The following is a 22,451-nucleotide window of genomic DNA, read 5'->3' on the forward strand; positions in this document are numbered from 1 at the left end:
CATTAGACCATCAGGTTTGGAAAGATATTGCAGAAAGAAAAAACACAAACATGGATAGCTGTGGTTTCACAAAATATGCTTCAATTGTTCAGATAGAAACTGGCACAACATGAAATACCACACAACCACAGTGTCAATGTTTAAAATGGCATGCATGACCTAATTTGGGTATTAATTTAAACAAACAATATTTCAATAACCAAACTGATGACACTCAACTATTACTTAAATCATATCAATAGTGAGGCTTCATTTCACCATAGTTGGAGAGAAAATGTCTCAAAATTTGATTAATTCAATATGGTGTGAGCCAGTGATGCCGTTCCACTGTAAGGCAAATAAGAAACACTTCTTACTAAACAAGAAAATTTGTGAATGCAACTTGATTGCACATACAGGTATCTCTCTCTCTCTCTCTCTCTCTCTCTCTCTCTCTTTTCTTCTTTTTTTAAACAATTTTAGAGTTCACTTACATTTAATTCAACCAAATTAAAAGCGGATAACCCTTGCCCTTTTATCATTATTTTTATTGCACTCAAAAATTTAAACAGGGAATTACACTTTAGACTTTTCAGAATGTGTTCAAAATAATCAACAGGAACATGTACATGTAGTGACTTGCAGTAACTCTTGTTGGAATCAAGAATTTGACACTACCTGCACATGCTTTTACAAATAGGGATATCTTTTCCACAATATAAAAAAGAAAAACACTAAGAGTATAACATGTACATGTATGTGCTATACTTTGTAAGTTTGTATTCCATTGTGAGAGTGACCTGCGTTGCAAGCAATGCATTTTAACAAATGTGTATTGTCAAGTGCATTGAAATGTGTATGGAATCAGATAAAGTACAAAATATTCTAAGCCATTTCAAAGTTGTAGGCAGGGCATAACATAAGCTTGAGCCATCTAAATACAAGTATGTGCATACAGACCCATTTACATGTATCTGTCCATTTCCAGACACGCTTCAATCCTACAAAAGTTTTTAGAGCAAACTTCATAAACAAAAAAAAATCATGTAAACATGTTTGTCTATGTTTAGTGTGCCTGGAGTGGATGTATGAATGACAAGAAGAATAGTCATAATCGTGAATTAAGACAATTTTGTTTTCAATGAAAAACAGCAAATCTAAACTCTGATAGGCAAATCTACATTAATGTACATTAAAATCTTATTGACAATCTAGTGAACCTCCCCTTTAAACTTAAGCCTGGATGCATGTAACCACTGGCATTCTGTAGGGTATTATGAGTCACAAAGCCCCAATGAGTGATACTATACCATTAAGAAGCTTACAGATCTTTTCCTTCTTTTTCTTGATCCTACTTCCACCTCACATTCTAAAGATCCAAGCGTACATGTATGTAGCCATACATACCCATTCCTCACATTCACAAGCTGTATACGGGGCTCCCTACTTCTTTTCTTAGACTCTGGGCAAATTAATTAAGTCCCGATGCATACCAGGTATATAAATATGTAAGAAAAAGTGGCCGATTGAGCCAGAGAAGCCCCAAAAGCTTGAAACAAATTGATGAGACACCAGATTTCTAAAAAAATAGACCTGTTTACTAATACCCGTACATTCAAAGTTCTGGAGGTTTCTTTCCTGGGGACCTACTGACAAGTTACTCCATTAACCTGTTATTTCTGAATGAACTACTGGGAATCCAGTATAAATACATTACACGTTGCTATGCCAGGCAATCCCTCAGGATGTCAAGATTCAAGAACAATCTTTGTTTTTTAAACGTTTGCATACAATTTGAATACATTAGTAAACCTGTCTATTCCAAACCTAGGCTTTAAGGTAAAGACCAGTATTGGAAACGCCCCAATTTCAAAAAATGAAATGGAAGCTCTTATTGTACCAATCATGTAAAAGAATATGTTTTGACTATGATACAAATTTTGCAGGGAAACCACCTACTAATTGATATATTTGGTAAATTAGTTTATCTATTGGTGTGTGAGAGATAAACGCACGTGTCATGCACATGTGCGTATAGTCCCATATACATCTTTCTGTGTATAGTGCTTGTAACTTTACGAAGACTGGGCCAAATTTCTTATCATTTTGATGATTCCAGAACCTTGCAGTACACACCAATACTTATATGCTAGATGATCAACCTTTTGTGATCGATTCCTCAACGTTTCTTTCACGATGCAATCGCATGACCATAACTGGTCTTTATCTTCAATGTCTAATATATCAAACTGTAACATTATAGTAATGTACACAACTGTACAAACAGTACAAACAATAACAATGTTGTTTAAAATGTAGGAGTAGACTACAACCTGCTTTGATCCAATTACTTGTAACTGGAAGGATGCTATAAATAAACAAATAATTTTCATTACCACCATGATAAATATGCAGTATGCATAAATAATGAGATTTCCTGAAAAAAATTGGGAATTCCAAGCACCCAAACTTGGGCGAGTGTCTTACTGAAATGGTGTCATTGCATGTCACTTTCTTTTCTTTTTCACTAGATCATAAAAGTGACAAATACATGTACCATTATCTTACTAATACCGGGAAAAGTGTTAGTGTACCTACAGTGTAGCTAGTAGTTATGTGTACACCCTCTCTCTCTCTTCCCAGGCTTGTTGCATAATATGACGACCATAATTACCCTCTTGCATTAACAACCCCTAATTTTATTTTACTCAATTCCATGAACACAATTTCTAAAGATTTAGTGATAGAGCTCTACATTATAGAGATTCACCTCTGAAAGATCTTCAGTTGGAATTGATCAGAGGGCCTGAAAATCACCTAGAATGAGCTATTTTGTACACAAAAAACCTATGGTAAACTATGGTCTGAACTCTGAAAATAACTTTCCAGGGCCTGAATTGAAGCATATTGCCTGAAAACTGGCATCCCTGGATGTTTTCTTATACTGGTACTGCACAGAAATAATGAAGACCTAAAGCCCCAGTCCCATATAAAGCCGGACCAGCACGGACGAGCACGGACCACTCCGGACCATCCCGGACCATGGTCTGGGGTGATCCGGGATGGTCCGGGATGTTTTGTTCAAAAAAGTGTGATGCTTTTAAGCTACAGTCCCATATACGTCCCGGACCGTCCCGGACCATCCCGGACTCCATCCGGGGTGATCCGGGATTCGGTCCGTGTTGACACCGTGTTGGCACCGGGGTGGTCCTGGATGGTCCTGGATGGTCCTGGGCGGTCAATAACTCACTCCCGGACTGCCACGGATCAACACGGACCGCCCCGGCGCCACTACGGATGACCCCGGACCCAGCACGGTGGCTACACGGATCACCCCGGATCAAACTATTGTCCCGGACCGTCCCGGACCACCCCGGCAGTTTTTGACCGTCAAAAACATCCGGGGTCGACTCCCGGACCGCCCAGGACCATCCAGGACCATCCAGGACCATCCAGGACCATCCAGGACCACCCCGGTGCCAACACGGTGTCAACACGGACCGAATCCCGGATCACCCCGGATGGGGTCCGGGATGGTCCGGGATGGTCCGGGACGGTCCGGGACGTATATGGGACTGTAGCTTAAATGGTCTACTTCCTATATACATGTAGTATACTCTGTACTTTGTGCATGTGTGTTCATGCAGATCCACAAAGGACACAAACCTTCACTAAATTCCCCTTTCACAGCAATGCAATCCAGGCACACTGTAACCTAACAAATTAACATCAACAAAAATCAATGGATCTACTGTACATGCAGCAACTTCAACGACACACATTTGTAAGTTTGTGTTGCTCATAACCGTCACAATCCTAATGCCTACCAAATACCAACACACAGCATGACAAAGACCCAGGGCACGCTTGAACAAGCAACGCTTTTATTCTAAACTACTGAATCTACATGTACAAATGTATAGTTTTCCTGATGTGGCACAGAATTTGTAAACTGTACACAAATACAAATAATCTCGTAATTCGGCTGGGGTGAAGACTTTTTACCCAATTTGTAGCTTTGTGAATGTGTATGATTAGTCACGGGGAGGTATTTTGAGGTATTTGTGCTGACAGAGTAAAGGTAAGCCTTCAATGAGTCACTGTTGAGATTCATAATCTAGAATAGTAAAAGCTAAACCAGAATAAAAGAGATGCAGCCGTCAATTAAGAGAGAGAGAGAGAGCTCTCTCTCTTCTAACAGAGACTTAAAATGTTGATACACGTCTTTGAGACAAACCTTCAGCATTGACAAATTATCATTTACTTTTCCATCAACATCTCAGTTCATTAATGAAATATGTACATGTATACATGTGCATACCACTATATATCTTTGATCAGTGTACAAAATACTACATGTATTTTTTCAAGCGTTTGTGAGTTAAAAGTGAGATTTTCATGCAACAAAGCAACAAACTTGTCAATGAAATTTCACAGCCTTGTTACCAACTCTATTACAGAGCCCTTGGAAGTGGTTTCCACAGCTGTAATATACGGAACCGTGGAATTGTTCACTGCAATATTTTTTTCCTCCAATGTTTATATAAATGCTGTTTGAATGTACTATCTGTCCATCACAAACCCTAATTTTGATTTAGTCAATTTCATGAACACAATTTCTAAAGATTTGATAGAGCTTTAAATACCAATAGAGGACCAGAAACAACGCCCTCTCACATTGCCTGGTGCAAATCATCCAATGATGATGGAAAACGCCATAAAAAACAACAACAGTCAAACATGTCTATTGAAGCCACCCAAGGGAAACATAAAAAGTGGCCACTGCAGACAGGTGGCCTTTCTAAGCAGATGAATAAATACATGAATATGTGTACTTCCAGTGAATGATGAAAGGAGGACTACTTACTTCTTAGCTTCTTCAAGATGACAGAGATACTGATAGGCTATACTCTTGAGTCTCTCTGCGTCCATCTGATCGGCCGAAGCTCTCTGAGGCATATCAGCCTCCTCATCTATTAAAGAGATATTCACAAAATAGTAATAGTCCAGTACAGTTATTTCATTTTCAACTTTCATTAAAAAAAACTTGGACATCATGACTTACAAAAAATAATATCCATTTACAATATAACATTAACAATGACAACTTAAAATGACGTGTGGGAGATTAATGAGAAGGCATGAGTCGCATTAAATGCTAATCCTCTCTACACATTAATACATCAATATTAAAGCACATACATGTACATGTACATGTAAAGACTTGACACTTGCACACAGACCCCCCCCCCCCCCAAAAAAAAAAAAAAAAAAAAAAAACCTCATAGCACTTCAAAATTATTTGGAAGGTCTACATTGTATATGAATCTGCTTTGCCTTCAAATACACCCTTTCTCTTTTGCTCTCACATAAGACTAGTGCTGTAGTCAAACGTTTAACCGTCCGGTATCCGACCGCCCATGGCGGATTCCGTTTTCAATTGGACGGTTTCGTTTTCCCGATTTTTTTTTTTTTTTTTTTTTTTTTAAAGTTTCGATTTATGCCCCTCCACCTGGCACTATGCCTGGCAATGTCTCCCAGCTCAGTAATCTGTGTGTTGACTCACCACTCTAAAACTAGAACAACACTCCAATTTGTCTGTCATCTTGGTTTGAAAGTAATCTTTGTAATAGATCTCATCATCTCAATATGTAGTTTATAATAATAATTCATCCAACTTTTACACAAGGTTCTGTCCTAGGTCCTCTACTGTTTTTAATTTATATTAATGATCTTACACATTCTTCTAAAAACAACATTGTTACTATTATTTGTGACAAGTTCACAAGCACAAATCGGCCCCTTTAAATGCACCTCGCAGTTAAATGAAAGTTGCCGACAGAGTCGGTAAAAAAAAAAAAAAAAAAAAAAAAAAAAAAACGATTTTTTTTTTTTTTTTTTTTTTTTTTTTTTTTTTTAAATCGTTTAACCGAAAACCGTCCGGTTTTGACTGGCGGTTAAACGGAATTGGAGATATCCGTGATGTTACAGCACTACATAAGACACATCAAATACATGAACCAATGTGAATAAAACAATACGCAATGCAACAAAAAATTGCCAAATTGTAAATACAAGAACATTATTTTAAAAGGAAATTACTCTCCAGTCACCATTGCCAATTTAAGAGATTTTGATTTCCAATTAAATCATCTTTTACAAGTAAATGAACAACATGAAACAGACTAAAAAGTTTTGTTTTTTGTAAACACTAAAAGACAACACTGAACTGCTTTGGCCTTTGGGTAACTCTTTATTTGCTGTGGAGCGAAACTGAAGTCTACCACGTTGTCTTGAGTACATGTGGTACATGGTGTGGTGTATAAGCCAAAGTTGACCAAGACTGCCCAGTGATTTTCCCCATTATTTAGTAGACACATGTACAGAGTTACAATGTAAATTTCAACACTTTGAGGTCCAGAGTTAACCTGTTGACTACTGGATTCTCTAATTCCCATAGCCTTAATAAAGGAACTGTCCTGTTCCAGGAGGCAATGGGGTAACATTTGGGAGTCCATGTGTACTGAAAGTGGAACCCCCATGATTTTTAGTAGTAGTTGAGTACATATTAATTGGGGATTCCCCTTTATCCCTGACTGCTTCTAATGCCCTTCATGCTTGGCATGAAGAGGAAGCCCATTTTGTCATCAAGTTGGTTTAATGAACTTAGAAACAAATGGGGGTGAGATAAAACAGGATTTGCAGAGAATATTAAACCATTAAGGATAAAGAATTGTGTGCCTTAATGATTTTCCCTACCAGTATATGCAACTCTGCATTCAATTTTATATAAATTTAATAATTTCTTTGAAAAATTCATACATATTTGCCCTTCATTGTGTGTCATGTCTCTCAGATTAAACAGACAGATGGTGAGAAAAGATACACATGCATGTAGTTGAACACAAAAGTGAAAAACTAAATATTGCAAATATTCATTCAGACACAGAAATACAGATGAGTAAAAAACAGAATAAAAATAAAATTGGACTTCATATTTTACAATTTTCGCCATACATAGTAAGGTTATTTTTGTCTTTTCAAGTCTTTTTTCAAGTATTTTCTCTCAAATACATGAATTTCATTACTTTTTTAAAATGTAAACTTGTTTTTTCTTTAATGATCCATCTAGTTGTAGGCCTAGATTACCATGCTGACAACTTGACATTAACACGATCAGTAGACATACCAAGGCAGTGGACTGCCAGTTCAATGTGTAATTCTTGCAGATGTTGAGTTTGTTTTAAAAAATTGCTAATTGGTTGGCTGTCTTTTAACATTCATTTCCAATAGTTTGATAGGATCTATGAAGATATAGAAATAAAAACAAAACAAAAATGACAAAGAGGAATAATAATACTAAAGCAAACACAAACTTGGGTGAATTGAACCATCACAAATGAGCAATTTGACAAGTTAACAACAATCTTGAAATGTTGAAGATTCGCTAGAAAGTCTATTTGTGATGGAGGTCTGCAGTAGTCTACACTATACAGAATTGGGCAGTGTTTCAAAATAATTTAGAAATTTAGACGTCTGTTTGATTCTAAAGATACTGTGACTGTGTAAATGAAACATTACAATGCAGCTTTATACAGGGGGTAGTAATAACAGCATTGCCCCTGGCAGCCGCCCATATTTCTCTAGGCGAGCACTACATACACGTGTCTACCTCGCCTCGCCCATGGGCCGGGCGAGTCAACAGGTCAACTCCCCGTACATATCTTTCAAATTTCCCACGCAATACTCACGGTCATACTCGTTTGAAACTCGCCCATCAGGGGAATCATCACTGGAGACACTCCCATTTGTAGCTATCCCGTTACCATTATGTGCAACCGTCGCCATCTTAGCTAGTATTACAACATGAAAGGGTAAAATGATCCAAAATATCCACTAAAGAATCCAGTGTAGTCTACGAAGTAAAGTTGGAAAATATGGGAGCGGCCGACCGCACGATGTTTTGACTGGGGAAATCAACTGCGCTGCACGAATGAATGAACTGTAAGCATGTACGTTACGAGCGCGCGGATCGGACAAGGCGGGACTTCGACCAGCTTCAAACAACAGGTGGTAGTTCACGAATAATGACGTTTCAAAAAATTCTGGCGAGATGTAAATAATCCTTCCTTATGAAAGGATTACAAAATATCTCAACCGTACAATGTGTCTGTGAAACAAAGCCCTAAACATTCATATTCACACTATGGCGCGAACAGAATTCAACAGCTTTTTGACAATGTCAATAAACTTTGCGTAGTGAGTTCCCGAATATCACGACGTGTGATTCGTGGATCGTCCCTTGCAAGTTTCTTCGCCACTAGCTGTTGAAATAGCTTTTATCATAGTATGGTGACAAGCAAGCCACTATGAGAGTACGTTATTTAGAGATAACATAGAATCGGCCGTAGCCGAGAGAGGGCAATCTTCACAATTCGTCGAAAACGCTATCAATGAGAACTCTGGAAAACGACCACACCCAACTACCAGCGACTCCTTGTACTCCCAGTACGGTACACCTCGGTATCTACTACTCGTGTGAATTTCTATAAGAAGACACTAGTCAGTGGATATGGAACAAGAAAAAGAAATAAAACTGAGTAGGCGTGAATAACTGGGTGATGATGGTAGCGGTAGTAATGTTAGTGGTGGTGGTGGCAGGCGAGGATCCAGGGGGGGGGGGGCGGGCCTTGCCCCCCCCTGCACAAAAAAGAGATTTAGAGAGAGAGAAGGAAAATAAGGGAAGTGGAAACAGGAGAGAAAGGGAAAGAAAGAAGATAATAAAAGTGGAGCTTGGAGCACTCCCCCCAATAAAATTCAAACGTGGTTTATTCATAATTCGATACGGTATAATAATTTACAAATATTGCTGAAAATAATGAGGTTTCATAATATGCTCATCTGCCCTTGATTAAATGCCTAAAACCTCTGAACTTCCGGTGGCTCTGCCCCTGGACCCGACCTCAAAGGGCCCAAAGGCAGGCCCCTAAATGCTCATCTGACGGTAATTTAATGCTTTAAATGAGCTTCTGGGGGCTCCGCCCCTGGAACCCAGGCCAATTAGTGTCCTGCCAGTGTCACAAATAAGTTATCAAATAATCTGACTGTAATCAAATGTCTAAAAAACCCTGAGCTTATGGGGGCTCCGCCCTCTGGACCCCACACCAATTAGTGTCCTGCCAGTGTCACAAATAGGTTATTAAAATATGTTCATTTTGACCGTAATTAAATGCCGAAAACCCCTGAGCTTCCAGGGGCTCCGCTTCTAGACTCTACGCCCAGTGGCGTAGACAGGTTCGTACACCTGGGGGGATGACTCAGGGGCGGATCTAGCTTTTTGCTAATGGGGGGGGGTTGACCAATAATGACGATGCGGAGCATCGTCCACGAGCCGCGAAGCGGCGAGCCGATTTTTTTTTGGGTGTTTATTTGAACCCCGTAAGTGATGTTTTCCTGGCATCTATTAACACAATGGAGACCATAAAAAGCAGTGCATGATAACGTCTTTTTAAATCAAGTAACAGTTAAATACACAGTTATATCCAGAGTTATCATGTGTTTGGTTAAGTTACCAGATGAGTTGAATATCTTCTCACAATATTTGCACTTGAAAGGGTTTCTCTCCAGCGTGCGTTCTTTTTTCTTTCTTTTTTTCTTTTTTTTTCCATTTTTTTTTCCTTTTTTGTTTGTTTGTTTTTTGGGCCGCCCAAGGGGGGCGGGTTAAACCCCCTAACCCCCCCCCCCCCCGTAGATCCGCGCCTGTTTAATCTTGTGGTTATCTTGTGGTTTCCAAACCACAAGATAACCACAAAATACTTGTAAGATTTTCCTTTTTTTTACCGTCTGAATTGGCTTTCACCGTGTGAATGCGGCTAATAACAATAAACACAATTACAATAATGATGAGGATTATTATTATCATCATCATAATTATTATTATTATTAATATTATAATTGTTATCATTATTATTATTACTATTATTATCATCATTATGACTTATTAAGTAAGCAAATATCATTCCCCAAAACCTGGGGGGGATGATTGTACATGCCATCCCCCCCACCTTGTGAGGTGGGGGGGATGCATCCCCCTCATCCCCCCCCGTTGTCTACGCCCCTGTCTACGCCAATGTACCTGATCGTAAATTAAGCCACCCCACCCACTTTCAGCGAGACCTGTATGTAAGAGTGGGGTGATGCAGATTTGTTTTGTCTGCCCCCCAAAAACGTTTTTGCTCATTACGCCACTACTGGTTCCTGTTACGCACCAATATTTGGCTCTCATAATTTAAAAATTTGGGCCCCCTAAAAATCCTGGATCTGTGCCTGGGTGGTGGTAATGGTGATGGCATGGTGTGCTGGTGGCGGTGGTGTGGTGGTACGTACGTAGTAATGTAGTGGTGGTGATGGTGGTGGTGGTGATGGTGGTGGTGGTGATGGTGGTGGTGGTGATGGTGGTGGTGGTGATGGTGGTGGTGGTGGTGGTGGTGGTGGTGGTGGTGGTGGTGGTGGTGGTGATGGTTGATGGTTGACGGTTGATGGTTGTCTTTTTCTTCTTGTACTTTTTTCTATCATCATTAGTTTAATGTTGCTATTATAATTGTCATCATAATTATCTTTTATATTTTTTTTCTTTTCTTATCTGTTTGTAAATTCTTTTAGAAGAGCACTCAAATGTATTATCATTTCACAGATGTAAGATATTACTTACATTATAATCTATTTATCAGTTCTAATTAAATCTAACATAATTTTGTTACTAGGCCTAACGAATTTTTTCTTTCTTTCTTTTTTTAAACTTTGTAAATAGTGTAAATAGTTCACTACAAACTTTAGGAATTTTATTTGTCATATATTATATATTTGAAAGGTGTTGTAACGATTCAAGCTCTATTTGCTTATGTTTCATCACCTTTGTGTGTTCATTCTTCAAACTGTATATAAGTTGCAACTTGTCTTTGATAAAACAATGTTATATTCTTTTTCACGTGAAGTTAATTCAAATGTATTGTAAAATTGAAAATGATTTGTCATCTATATTAATTTTCATGTGATGTTAACTTCAATGAATTGTGAAATTGTGAACATGCATAAATAAATAAATAAATAAAAATAAAAATAAATAATACGATTTAACTTACTATAATGTTGTACATGTATGTCGGGGACCCCACTAGAAATAAGCTTTCAAGCTTTCTTGGGTTAATATCCTGTTCGAGCTGACTTAATTTTGATCTGTTAATATTATTCTTTTATAGTGTTGTATATTGGGACTTGGGGAATAAAATCAATCCATCAATCAATCAATCAATCATGGTGGTGGTGGTGCAACAGGGTGGCGGCACTGGCCCGCGGGATTCCCTAAACTCTAAACTAGCCTATTAGGAATATAATTTATTGCAATTATTGAGATATTATTATGGTGCCTCTCAGATGAGATAAGATTGACAGATGTCGCAAGCACCAAACAATGAAAATGCAGGCCTGGATAAACCCCTTAGCTTGGGATGAGGAGTTCTTCTGTCAGGCACCCTGGCAGGGACTTTCCTACTATTAGATTGATTTATATATTTCCAGAAATTTTCTGTTTCTCACGTTTTAAGGGGTCCAATTTTCAAAACGTTCAAGGCGAAAGGAACAAATTGATTGACATTTTTTTTGGGGGGGGGGGGGGCAGGGTTAAGGTATTTATAACGGGCATAGTGGCATACATTAATTGCACACAGAATATAAGAGATATCATAAGTGTTATATGTGATTTTAAGTTGGAACAAAAGGAACAACTCTGAGCCTGCTATAAGGTCACTTAAAAAATACATATTATGTGAGATTCAAAGTATGGAGACATCCAACATCTGATCGGTTGTGGGTGGAGGGGGGGGGGGGAGGGGCAAGGAAAAATGTTGCCGCCCAATTTAAATCAAAACGGAACACAGAACAAATTTCGGGTAAAATAAATAGACCTGCAATACAGTGATTACTTATCAAGTAAAATGTAATAAACTAATGCTGATTACCGTTGAAAATCATTGAAATTTGTCAAGGGTTTCTGAAAACAACATCTAAATGACTTTACAAGCCTTTAGATTGGCTGAACTTTGCAGGCTATAATTTTAGAGTTCTTCTTATGAAGTGCCAGTATACAAAATGTAATTTTTACCTATTTTAGGCATATATTAGTACAAATTAAAATAATAAATATATTTATATATTTATATATATTTTTCATATATTTTTATTTAGTTTGTTTACTTTTAAAAGATATTTTTATATTTAAAATTCCGTGTTTGTTTTAGTAGATAGCAAGCTTGCAAAATTGACAACATTTATTCAATCGGTTGTTCGACTAACATTCAGCTTTGCGAGTGTTTTGTTGTGACTTGGAGAGAAATTCGTACAAGAAAAAGGTATTTAACTAATGATTTTGGTAACCTTTTGTGTAAACAGTGGTTTAATGTATACCCATTAATGTTAAGAGATGTAATTTTTTCTCACTTAATTAAAAAAATAAGAAGAAATATGTACACATTTGTATTTATAATTCGTAATTTCATTTCGTTATACGACCGTACCGGGTAGAGCTGCGTCACTCACTCACTGTGATCGGTGACGTGTACGGGGAACTACCGGCCGACTGCACAGCTACTCTCCGGCGCGTCCGACTCGTCCCATGGCCATGGGCGTGGCGAAACGGCTTCATTATTAATACGTACATGCAAGTTTAAGACATTTATAAATGACATTAACTAGGATAAAGATACAGTCATACTTCTGTCGGCTATACTGGGGTGATTGTAGCCTTATCACATCAAACTTTAAGCTTACAATACATTTAGCGCTTGCTCATAGTCTAATTAACGTTCATCCGATCTCGGCGAATTGCAGCCTCATTTTCCTAAATTGGCGCAGATAAGAGCCCTTCTTATTCAATTAGTTATTGGCTATCGCTAGCTGCCATTCCCTCAGGGTTATAAGATATTGGTGCGATGATAAAGCTTGCGATATTTTGTTACAATTGGAAGGGAAGTTAGGGCCTTGTTGGAGAAAATGGTATCAGGTGTAGCAGAGACGCATTAAAACATGTCTTTTCATTGCATTTCATTTAATGCAAGAAATCACAGGAATCACATTTTACATTTTTAGGCGCCCAATTCGAAAGTGCTCTAGCGCCAAAATATGTCTCATACAATCCTCATTTGTTAGAAGATTTCAATGATCCCCTATGCTTGCTATCCATGACAGCCGAATGTTATCTTTTCTCAAATGTCTTGATTGTTTTGTTTTGTTTTCTCCTCAGATTTCCATCATGATCGATGCTACAGCATTCTTAACGAGAGGCACAGCCTTTCTTGCTGGGGAAACCATTGAATGTGCAATAACATTCTCATGCCCAGAAGCCACAGGTTCAGGGTAATATGTTGTTCTCATATCACTTCTTTGATGCTCCCTTTTTTCAGTACTTTTATCAATATTTTCATTTGTCTTCAGCTTCTGTCATTCCTAAGAGATCAAGATCTTGCTCTATCTCTCATTCTCTCTCTCTCTCTCTCTCTCTCTCTCTCTCTCTCTCTCATACGTTTTAAAGTGGATCAAATTATTGATTTAGTAGTGTTAACTAAAGCTTTTGCCAGTTTTGGGTTAGTAGAAAAGTGAATAGCTTCCATAGACATTATGGGACTACTTTTTCTAACCTTCTTTATAATTTTCTGTTTATCCTGTAGTCTAGACTAAATTTGGTACAAGTACAAATCTTTGACAGATAGAAATAGGAAATAATAAACTGATAAAACTCAGTGACTTCTGATTATGATTAATAGGGACATGTAACAAATATTGGGGGGGGGGGGGGGGGGTGGGGGTGAGTGGTAAAAATAGGTTGTATATGTTCATTTTAAATACATGTAGATTTGATATCAAATATCTTTACAAGACTTAAATGTGTATTGTTGAGTGGTTTAAACATAATTGGAGATGTGAAGGCCAAGGGTTTTAGCCTTGGTATGGAATAATTGCCTTAGGTTATACATTTATCTGCATCTGCCACTATCCACTTTAATAGGTGTATGAAATGAAAATCATGTTGGGATGGTATTGGAGCATAATTTGTATGATCACTTTTGAAAATGCTATTATTATTATAACCATTATTACTGTTTGTCTAATATTTGCTCCATTTACCATGTGTGTACAGTCAACCTGAGTGTCTTGCATGGGCCAGTGCTCAGCTCCATTGCCAGTGCAATGTGAAAGAGTCAAAGGTCATTATTCCTCCGCAACCAATCACAAGGAGACCTTCGGAGGAATGGGAGAACATCCAGTCTTCCAGCAATACAAGCTTTGCAGCAAGTAGAGGTAATAGCATACATGTAGCAACTCATAGAATTCAATTTAATTCAATTCAATATGGGTTTATTCAACCTGACGTTCTTGCAGCTGAATGATGGTTAAAAACAGCATTATACATGTAGACATCAAATAAATAACATATAAAAGGATAAATATACTAGATACATTCATACGCATAATAGGCAGCATCATTAAACATAAAATATACAAAATGCATGAAGCTTACTTTAAATAATAATCTTTTAAGATGTGAACAAAATAGGGAATATTTCTGTACATTTCCGTACACTAAAATAGAACAGAATATAATCAAGAACACTCCCAGACCATAGACGTAGGTTTTCTCTTTCTATAAATTGATCTGTATTGATCACAACAAATTGATATCATTCACAATAATACGATCTAGAAGTTTGCAATTTACTAGAGGACTTACAATTGATTTCAATCAATCACAATTGCTTAATAACCTTCAATATTTAATAACCAGATATTGGGAATGATAGTTTCTTGATAATAGATGCAGTCCAGTGCATATCTGCATTGAGTGGATTGAATCTTGTCCGCTCTGTACGTCTGTCCATCTTTATTTGATTGATTGATGGACTTTAAAAATGTTTTATTATAAAAAACAATCTCCCTAATAAAAAAGCAGTGCAAAGAGTATGATTGATGTTGATGGTTGAAAAGTTCTGCTTTAAGCTATACCCTCAGGAACATACCATTCATCTTTTGTTCATATATTCATCCAAAGCCCCTAGAATATTGCCTGAGGTGAGGTATAACAATTTAAGGTTGTTGAGGTTGCTAAGCATTCTGTTTATATAGACAAGATTGTGAGTAGCAAACAAAATACACTGGAGTGGTGAGATATTTAGCTCTGGTAAGCTCTAAAAGAGCTCTGGTTTAAATAAACAATAAAATAAATAAATATAATTTTGAAGTTACACTTATATACAACATCCATATAATCCTTAAACAGCTCCAGCGAACAGAAAATTATTTTAACACTGATGATGAGCATTTCTATTTTCCTCTTTTCAGGTGAGAAAGGTGTCTGTATTCTACTGACCCAACCCAAGATTTTATTCTGTGATCTCAAGATGAAACCAGGAGAAACAAAAACCAGTGAGTTTATGTTAATTTTATTCTTCCTTGATTCTATATTTTACAATTCAAGATGTGCTGCTGAACCAGTTAAAATGAAGCATTTGTGTGTGCATTTGAACTTACTTTGTTGATTGAATGGAAGGACTTGATATTAGCTGTAACCTGTAACAGTTGTTTCATTTGTGATGGATTATTTTAGTAAAAAAGAGAAAAAAGAATGTAAAGGATAATCACAATCAGTCTTCGCAATTTACCTCCAATACCTTTGTAAGTTTGAACAGAATGATGATTATGGTGGTGATGATGATGATGGTGGTGGTGGTGGTGGTGGTGTTGGTGGTTGTGGTTGTGGTGGTAGTGGTGGTGGTGATGATGTGTCAATATGTATTTACATCTCTCAATGTTGTTTTTATTTCAGTCATTTACTCCGAGACGATTCCTAGAGATGCTCCTCCATCATACAGAGGTCAAGATGTCAAGTATTCTTACAAAGTGACCATCGGTGTCCAGAGGATTGGCTCCCCTATCAAACTCATCAAGGTCCCATTCAGACTGATGGTGCTATACGGTAAGCTTGCATATCTTTCTTTATTTAAAGCCTGTCTGCACTAGTTTGGCCGGGAGGGATTAAACCTCTGTGCTGGTCACTGACAAGTGATTATCTCATCAAATTAGCTCGTAATTAACATAAGTAAAAGAGGATCATGGGGGACCAACAGGTACCGCTTAGGCATTGTTTGCTATATAGAGGGCGCAAGTAGCTACAAGTAGTGCAGTTCTGCTTTAAAAAATGGATTCAATATGGAAAGGTGTGAGTTAAGCCCCCCTCCCCCCCCCCCCCCCCCCCCCCTCATAAAGGTAGATCTGAGTTGAGAGACATTCCAGTAAATTATGTGATCACTGCACACCTTATATTCACTAAATCTTTTTTTCCAAATACCTCTTGTTTTTAAAATTTGATTAAGTTATAATGTGGGCTAACTTTGATCATAACTCCATTTTCGTAGCACTTTCTTTATTCCTTACATTTAAGTCAATAAGAAAACTGTCCTTCTGTCATTGATGCTCAGATTGTTCATAACATCAAGAGGTAATTAGATAGGTACATAAATAAAGTGTTATTTAATTTTAAAAGCAAGGGTTATTAAGCAAATCAAACATTGTACAGGAAAAATTTTCATACATTTTCTCAATGATTTGTACAGGTCTTGATGAGGCGACGATATTTGAAGGAGCAAATCATACAGACGCAGCGAATCCATTCTTAGAAGGTGATAGGCCCAAGAATACACTCCTAGACAGAGCAGTGCAGATACTTACTACCATCACCTCAAGAAAGAGCCCAAGTAAGTGTGATTAGACACCATACAGTGCTTTTTATCTGCGATTCCCAACTGATAAAAAATTTCAGTTATTTTTCCGGCAAAGATAAACAGACAGTTTCTCAGATTTTCCATGATGTTTTAACCAATATTTACTCAATTAAAGGATAAGGTAAGAATTCTTGGTAGATTTTTGTTTGAATTCAGCATATAAAAGACATATCGACTGCTTTAATACTGGAAGTCTGGCTGATTTATAGACTCTTGAGAGTTCTCTTGAGCATATCAAACAGCCTGGCCTCTTGAAGCAGTCGATATCTCTATATTACAAACTGAGAGAAGGACTGGTTTGGAAAAGAGAAGAAAGACCAACTTGAGGGCATGCTTGTGGCTATTTATTTGTGAATGTCAAGTCAGGATGAATTGAAAGAAGGGGAGAGAGACAGGGCTGGGGGGATAGAGAGATGTTTCACAGAAAAATTTGTTGCCAGGTGAAAGTACTTTAACATTTCACTTACATATCAATGTATCGTTATTCATCATGTGCCCAGTAAAATGGTTTTGAGCAAGAAATTTTTATCAAATCTTTCAGTTTCGTAGTTGTTTAATAAAATGAACAAGGCAGTGTACTGAAATGTGGAGGGTAGCCATGGTAAAAAAAAAAAAAAAATTTAAAAAGAGGAAGAAAACAAATACTAAAAAATAAATCAAAACTGTATTTCTAAAAAGGTACCTATGTTATCTGTGGATTCGTTTACACGCTTGCATACATGCTACAATATCATCAATTCATGCTTGCAATCGCGAAATAATTTTTTATTTGACATTTCATTTCAGATTCGTACAACATCACCAACACACAGGGAGCCGTAGCCAAGTTCTGCCTCTTCAAACCCGCCTTCAAGCTGGGAGAGGACATCATTGGTACCATTGACTTCTCTGATGCATCAGTAGCATGCCTACAAGTAAGTCATTGTAGGCTTTAAAGCCTGTCTGTACTAGTTTGGCCAGGGGGGATTAGACCTCCCTGCAAGGTCACTGACAGGTGGTTATCTCTTCAAACCCGCCTTCAAGCTGGGAGAGGACATCATTGGTACCATTGACTTCTCGGATGCATCAGTAGCGTGCTTACAACTAAGTCATTCGAGACTTTAAATGTATAGACCAGTTTTAGAAACGCCCCCCTCTCGAAAAATGAAATGGAAGCTCTTATTACCAATCATGTGAAAAAAAATGTTTTGAATAATATGTGATGATACAAATTTTGCCGGGAACCACCCTCTAATTGATATATTTGGTAAATTATTATATCTATTTGGACCAGATAGATATCGTGCACGTGTCACACATGTTTCGCGTAGTCCCATAAACATCTTTCTGTGTACAGTGCTTGTAATTTTACCAAGGCTGGGCCAAATTTCTTATCATTTCGATGATTCCAGAACCTTGCAGTACACACCAATACTTATATGCTAGATGATCAACCTTTTCTGATCGATTCAACTACGTTTCTTTCACAATGCAATCGCATGACCAGAACTGATCTTTACCTTTAAGAAGAAAGTTTGATTGTAATGGTTGCTGTGCTTTGCATGCATAGGTTTTCTCATTTGCTTAAAGAGAAGATACAGTACTTTGATTATATTGATTTCCTCTTGATTTTCTATCAATGTGAAGAATTGTATGAAGTACTATATCGGGACTATGTGTATTTGTTCTTATCCAACAATCATTTCATGGTATGAACTAGTGGGGTTTGCCATTTTGAGTCACTGAGCACTTGGGCCTTACGGAGTTAAGTCTATGTTTAACTAGCCATTGACTTCAATAGGGTGTTGGGTGGAGTTGAGTCTTTGTGTTTCCCGGAAAGCCCACATTTTTCTGAACATTTTAATATCAAATACTCATTTTGGCAAAATATGGAGTTACGTCATATTGTCACTGAACCCTCTACATAATAATCTTACTTGCTCCTTGACTCCTGCAGTACTCTGTAGTGTTACAATGTGAGGAGCAGATATCTGAGGAGTGCAGGAGAAGACAGCAGCAGACCAGTACTACCGTAGCCTCTCACAGCAAACATCAAGAGTTTTGTCTCCATCTACGCCACTCACACATGGTTCTACCCATCCCGCTTCATGTCACTCCAGCCTTCATTACAGATATAGGTAAGAAATTAGGCCAGGGGGATGTTTCACAAAGATCCTAAGTAGAACTTAACTCTAAGTTGGACTTAAAAATTATGGAGATCCATTTGTAACCTTAAAATAAAATATATTCAAAAGCAAAAATTCAAGTATTTTAGATTTTTTTATAAATTGCACATCCAGAACATGAAATCTCCTTGATAATAGAAAATATGAATGATTTGAATCAACATTTTATGCCTTTTAAAATAACTTTTACAAAATATTTTTAAAGATGCTAACAGCTTTCCATAATTTTTAAGTCCAACTTAGAGTTAAGTTTGACTTTGAATCTTTGTGAAACACCCCCCTGTGGTCTCAATCGATGACATATACACCTATCTCTTTTTAAGATATTCTCCAGTGACAGTTGCTTTCCAGTCAACCTTCTACATCAACCAAATTCTTAACTTCAGCTCTAGACCCAACACTATTCCAAACCTTAAAACAAACACTAGTTTCAACCCCACTGCCAATCTTTAAATTTACCCTAACCAAAAACTTTGACAAAATGAAAGCCTCAAACAAAGCGTGCCAGAGCAAATGTTGGGTGAGCATTGAAGCATGACCAATGTGCTAATGCCTTTTGGTAAGGAGTTTATCTTCAAGTACCTCGACCCTCTACTCACGAGTTAAATTATCAGGTCCCATGAATGCTTATGTACAAACAAGCAAATACTTTCTTAACAATCAATTAAAATGCATCATCAACAATTTTGTTAATATTCCCCCCACCGACAAAGTCAGAGGGGATATAGTAACGCTGCCATCTGTCCTTTCGTCAGACCGTTCTTCCATCCGTCCGTCCACAACTAATCTAGTTTTTTTTTTTTTTAATCTAGTAATGCTCGACAAATATTAATGAAATTCAATTAAAATGCATAATTTCATCACCAATTGTACTTCTTTTCTATTTGGCAGTCTGTCTTCGATGGAGACTACACTTTGAGTTTACTACCTCCAAGGAGCCGATCCCAGAGCATGGTATACCTAGTGACCAATCAGAGAGCGCTATCTGGCAGGGACCCGACAATGTGAGCGTAGACACGCTAGTATGGAATCTACCTATCAAGATCTTACCCATTAACCCTCTACATGCCACTAGCTACTCTGCTTGGAAAGCCACAAACCTTGTTTCGGTTTAAACTCATTTCTCACCCTGGCAAGATCAATATTCCTACATAACAACCAGAAACTGCTATCGGTCTAGGGCTTTACGGTGCTAGTGTAGAGATGCTAGTATGGAATCTACCTATCAAGATCTTACCCATTAACCCTCTACATGCCACTAGCTACTCTGCTTGGAAAGCCACAAACCTTGTTTCGGTTTAAACTGATTTCTCGCCCAAGAATGTTATTCCTACTAAACAGTTGGAGAGTGCTATCAGGCAAGGACTAGTGATTAGGGAATCTACTCGTCAAGAATTTACTATTTCATTCTCTGCGAGCAGCTCTTCATAGAATTCTACACATCTTGATTTCTGTCTGAAATGAACTGTGTCTTCCCCCAGAGCACAGCATCTGATGAACACAGCACCATCTTGCAGAGATGAGACAATAAGCCAGTTCACGGTTGCAGTCTGAGCATGAGCAGATAAAGGTCATTGCAGAACAAATTGTGAAATACGCAGAGACAAAATACTGATACATGCTCATTACAGTGATGTAATCATTATTCATTTATGCACAAGCAGTGCACTCCATCTCCACCTCCATCGCTGTAGGAGTGATTATTTCAAAATGTACAAAATGGGACCTCTTCATGTTTTGAAGATCTGTGGATATTCGGGGTCATTTGGGACATGTGCGAACCACGAACTGGTCTATTATAACATGGACTGATGGACACACTGGTATTAAATCCATCAATATATTACTATTAATCCTCTACATGCTATTTATTATAGTATTTTGGAAGACCAATAACATACCAGTTAGAGAGTACCATTAGCCTTGGACCACACTGACACAATCCTATATTTTGCATTTCCTTTGTTGTAAATGACTGTCATTTAACATTCATGATGTTTCATGTCACCTGACAAATGTGGAGTTCCATTTTATAACTCTTGGGTCATCTGCAGGCCAGATGTTTTAAGATCAGATATTGGATGGAAATTATACGATATTGCATTAATTAATTATGTATTACAGGCGCGTACGCAGGATTTTTTCAAGGGGGAGGTTTTAACATTTATAAATCGGGCCGAAAATTTCGCAACGACTCAGCCAGCCACTGAATAAGCGGGGGGGGGGGGGGGGGGGGGGGGGGGGGGGGTGAGGACACTTTTTTTTTTTGTCTCGACATTTGGCTCTGTTGGGGGGGGTAAGTTTTTTTGTTTTTTGTTTTTAAATAATTAAAAAAAAAAAAAAAAATCCAAAGGGAGGGGGTTTTAGGGGGGGGGGGTATACACACATAAAAATATCAAAGGGGGGGGGGGTTTAACCCCCCAACCCCCCCCCCCCCCCCCCCCCCCCCCCCCCCCCCCCCCCCCCCCCCCCCCCCCCCCTGTGTATGCGCCAGATGTATTACATGTACATGATTGTATTAGAATAAATAAAAATATGCAGGTTCATATTTGAATGTGTTAATGAATGGTGAATTTAGAGTATGACACAGGTAGGATATAGCTCAGATTCGGTGATTCAGATGTTGTGGAATAATCTGAATGATTGAAGTTAGATTTTCTTATGTTGGTACATTATAACCATTTATAGTGGGTTTGTATAAGTCAATGAAATCAAATTAACATTAAATTGGACAGCAACATGAGCAAATATGAGGGTCTATGGTAATGATAACATTCTTAAAACGTGTGTAGGAGAGAGAGACAGAGAGACAGAGGGAGAGGGGAGGAGAGAGAAAGAGGGGGGGGGGGGGAGAGAGAGAGAGAGAGAGAGAGAGAGCACATATTACACTGGTATTTGGTTAAATGGGTGGCAAGATCTATTAATATAATGCTGCACAAATAGTTAGACTTAATAGAGAATGTAGTTGTTAGAAAGGAAAAATCATGATGAATTTTCTATTTCACTTTTATGTTTTGCTTTCTTGCCATTGACGTAACTAATATTTATTCATTTTGTTTACATACTCTTGGGCATGCCTTTTGGAGATCATAAATTATCATATGAATACATACCCAACTCTTTGACTCTAAACCAAAAATAAGTCACTGGAATGTATTATCTTTGAATAGTTTTCTGAAACTAGATTTCCCTAGCTTTCTTTCCAGTGATAAAGATCATTCGTATTGTACTTCAGGAGACTCATGTTGATATCTGAAATGCACTCCGTTGTCAGCTTTGCAATGTATTTTGTGGTTTCGTCATTTGTGAAGTTTGTCCATTAATTCATATAAACTGTTTATCACCAAATGCATATAATCTCTTTTGAAAGCTCAGGTATACATATGTTTTGTCATTTTAGCAGAACAGTTGTGTTCATTAATTGAAGTTCATCACAAAAAAATGACTACTTCAATGGACTTTTGTCTTATCTTCAAGA

General features: G+C 37.7%; 2 protein-coding genes across 2 annotated transcripts in view; one reads left to right on the forward strand and one right to left on the reverse strand.

The window, feature by feature from the left end:
• Positions 1-8,290, reverse strand: part of LOC593982 (ras GTPase-activating-like protein IQGAP1) — a 93,278-nt gene extending 84,988 nt beyond the window's left edge. The window contains exons 1-2 of the mRNA XM_030976921.1: positions 7,731-8,290; positions 4,847-4,952 (exon numbers count right to left, since the gene is read on the reverse strand). Coding sequence (XP_030832781.1) covers positions 4,847-4,952; positions 7,731-7,827 — 203 coding nt within the window. The 5' untranslated portion in view covers positions 7,828-8,290. The remainder of the gene's footprint in view (positions 1-4,846; positions 4,953-7,730) is intronic.
• Positions 8,291-12,309: 4,019 nt separating this feature from the next.
• LOC754041 (RAB6A-GEF complex partner protein 2) lies at positions 12,310-20,641 on the forward strand. Its single transcript, XM_030977219.1, has 9 exons — positions 12,310-12,386; positions 13,277-13,389; positions 14,171-14,331; positions 15,370-15,453; positions 15,854-16,003; positions 16,641-16,781; positions 17,595-17,722; positions 18,745-18,925; positions 19,865-20,641. Exons 2-9 carry the CDS (start codon positions 13,286-13,288, stop codon positions 20,086-20,088), a joined length of 1,173 nt encoding a protein of 390 aa, XP_030833079.1. The 5' UTR covers positions 12,310-12,386; positions 13,277-13,285; the 3' UTR covers positions 20,089-20,641.
• The last annotated feature ends 1,810 nt before the right edge of the window (positions 20,642-22,451 follow it).

Source organism: Strongylocentrotus purpuratus, unplaced genomic scaffold, assembly GCF_000002235.5.
Source record: "Strongylocentrotus purpuratus isolate Spur 01 unplaced genomic scaffold, Spur_5.0 spur5_scaffold_9, whole genome shotgun sequence".
NCBI classification, from domain to species: Eukaryota; Metazoa; Echinodermata; class Echinoidea; order Camarodonta; family Strongylocentrotidae; genus Strongylocentrotus; species Strongylocentrotus purpuratus.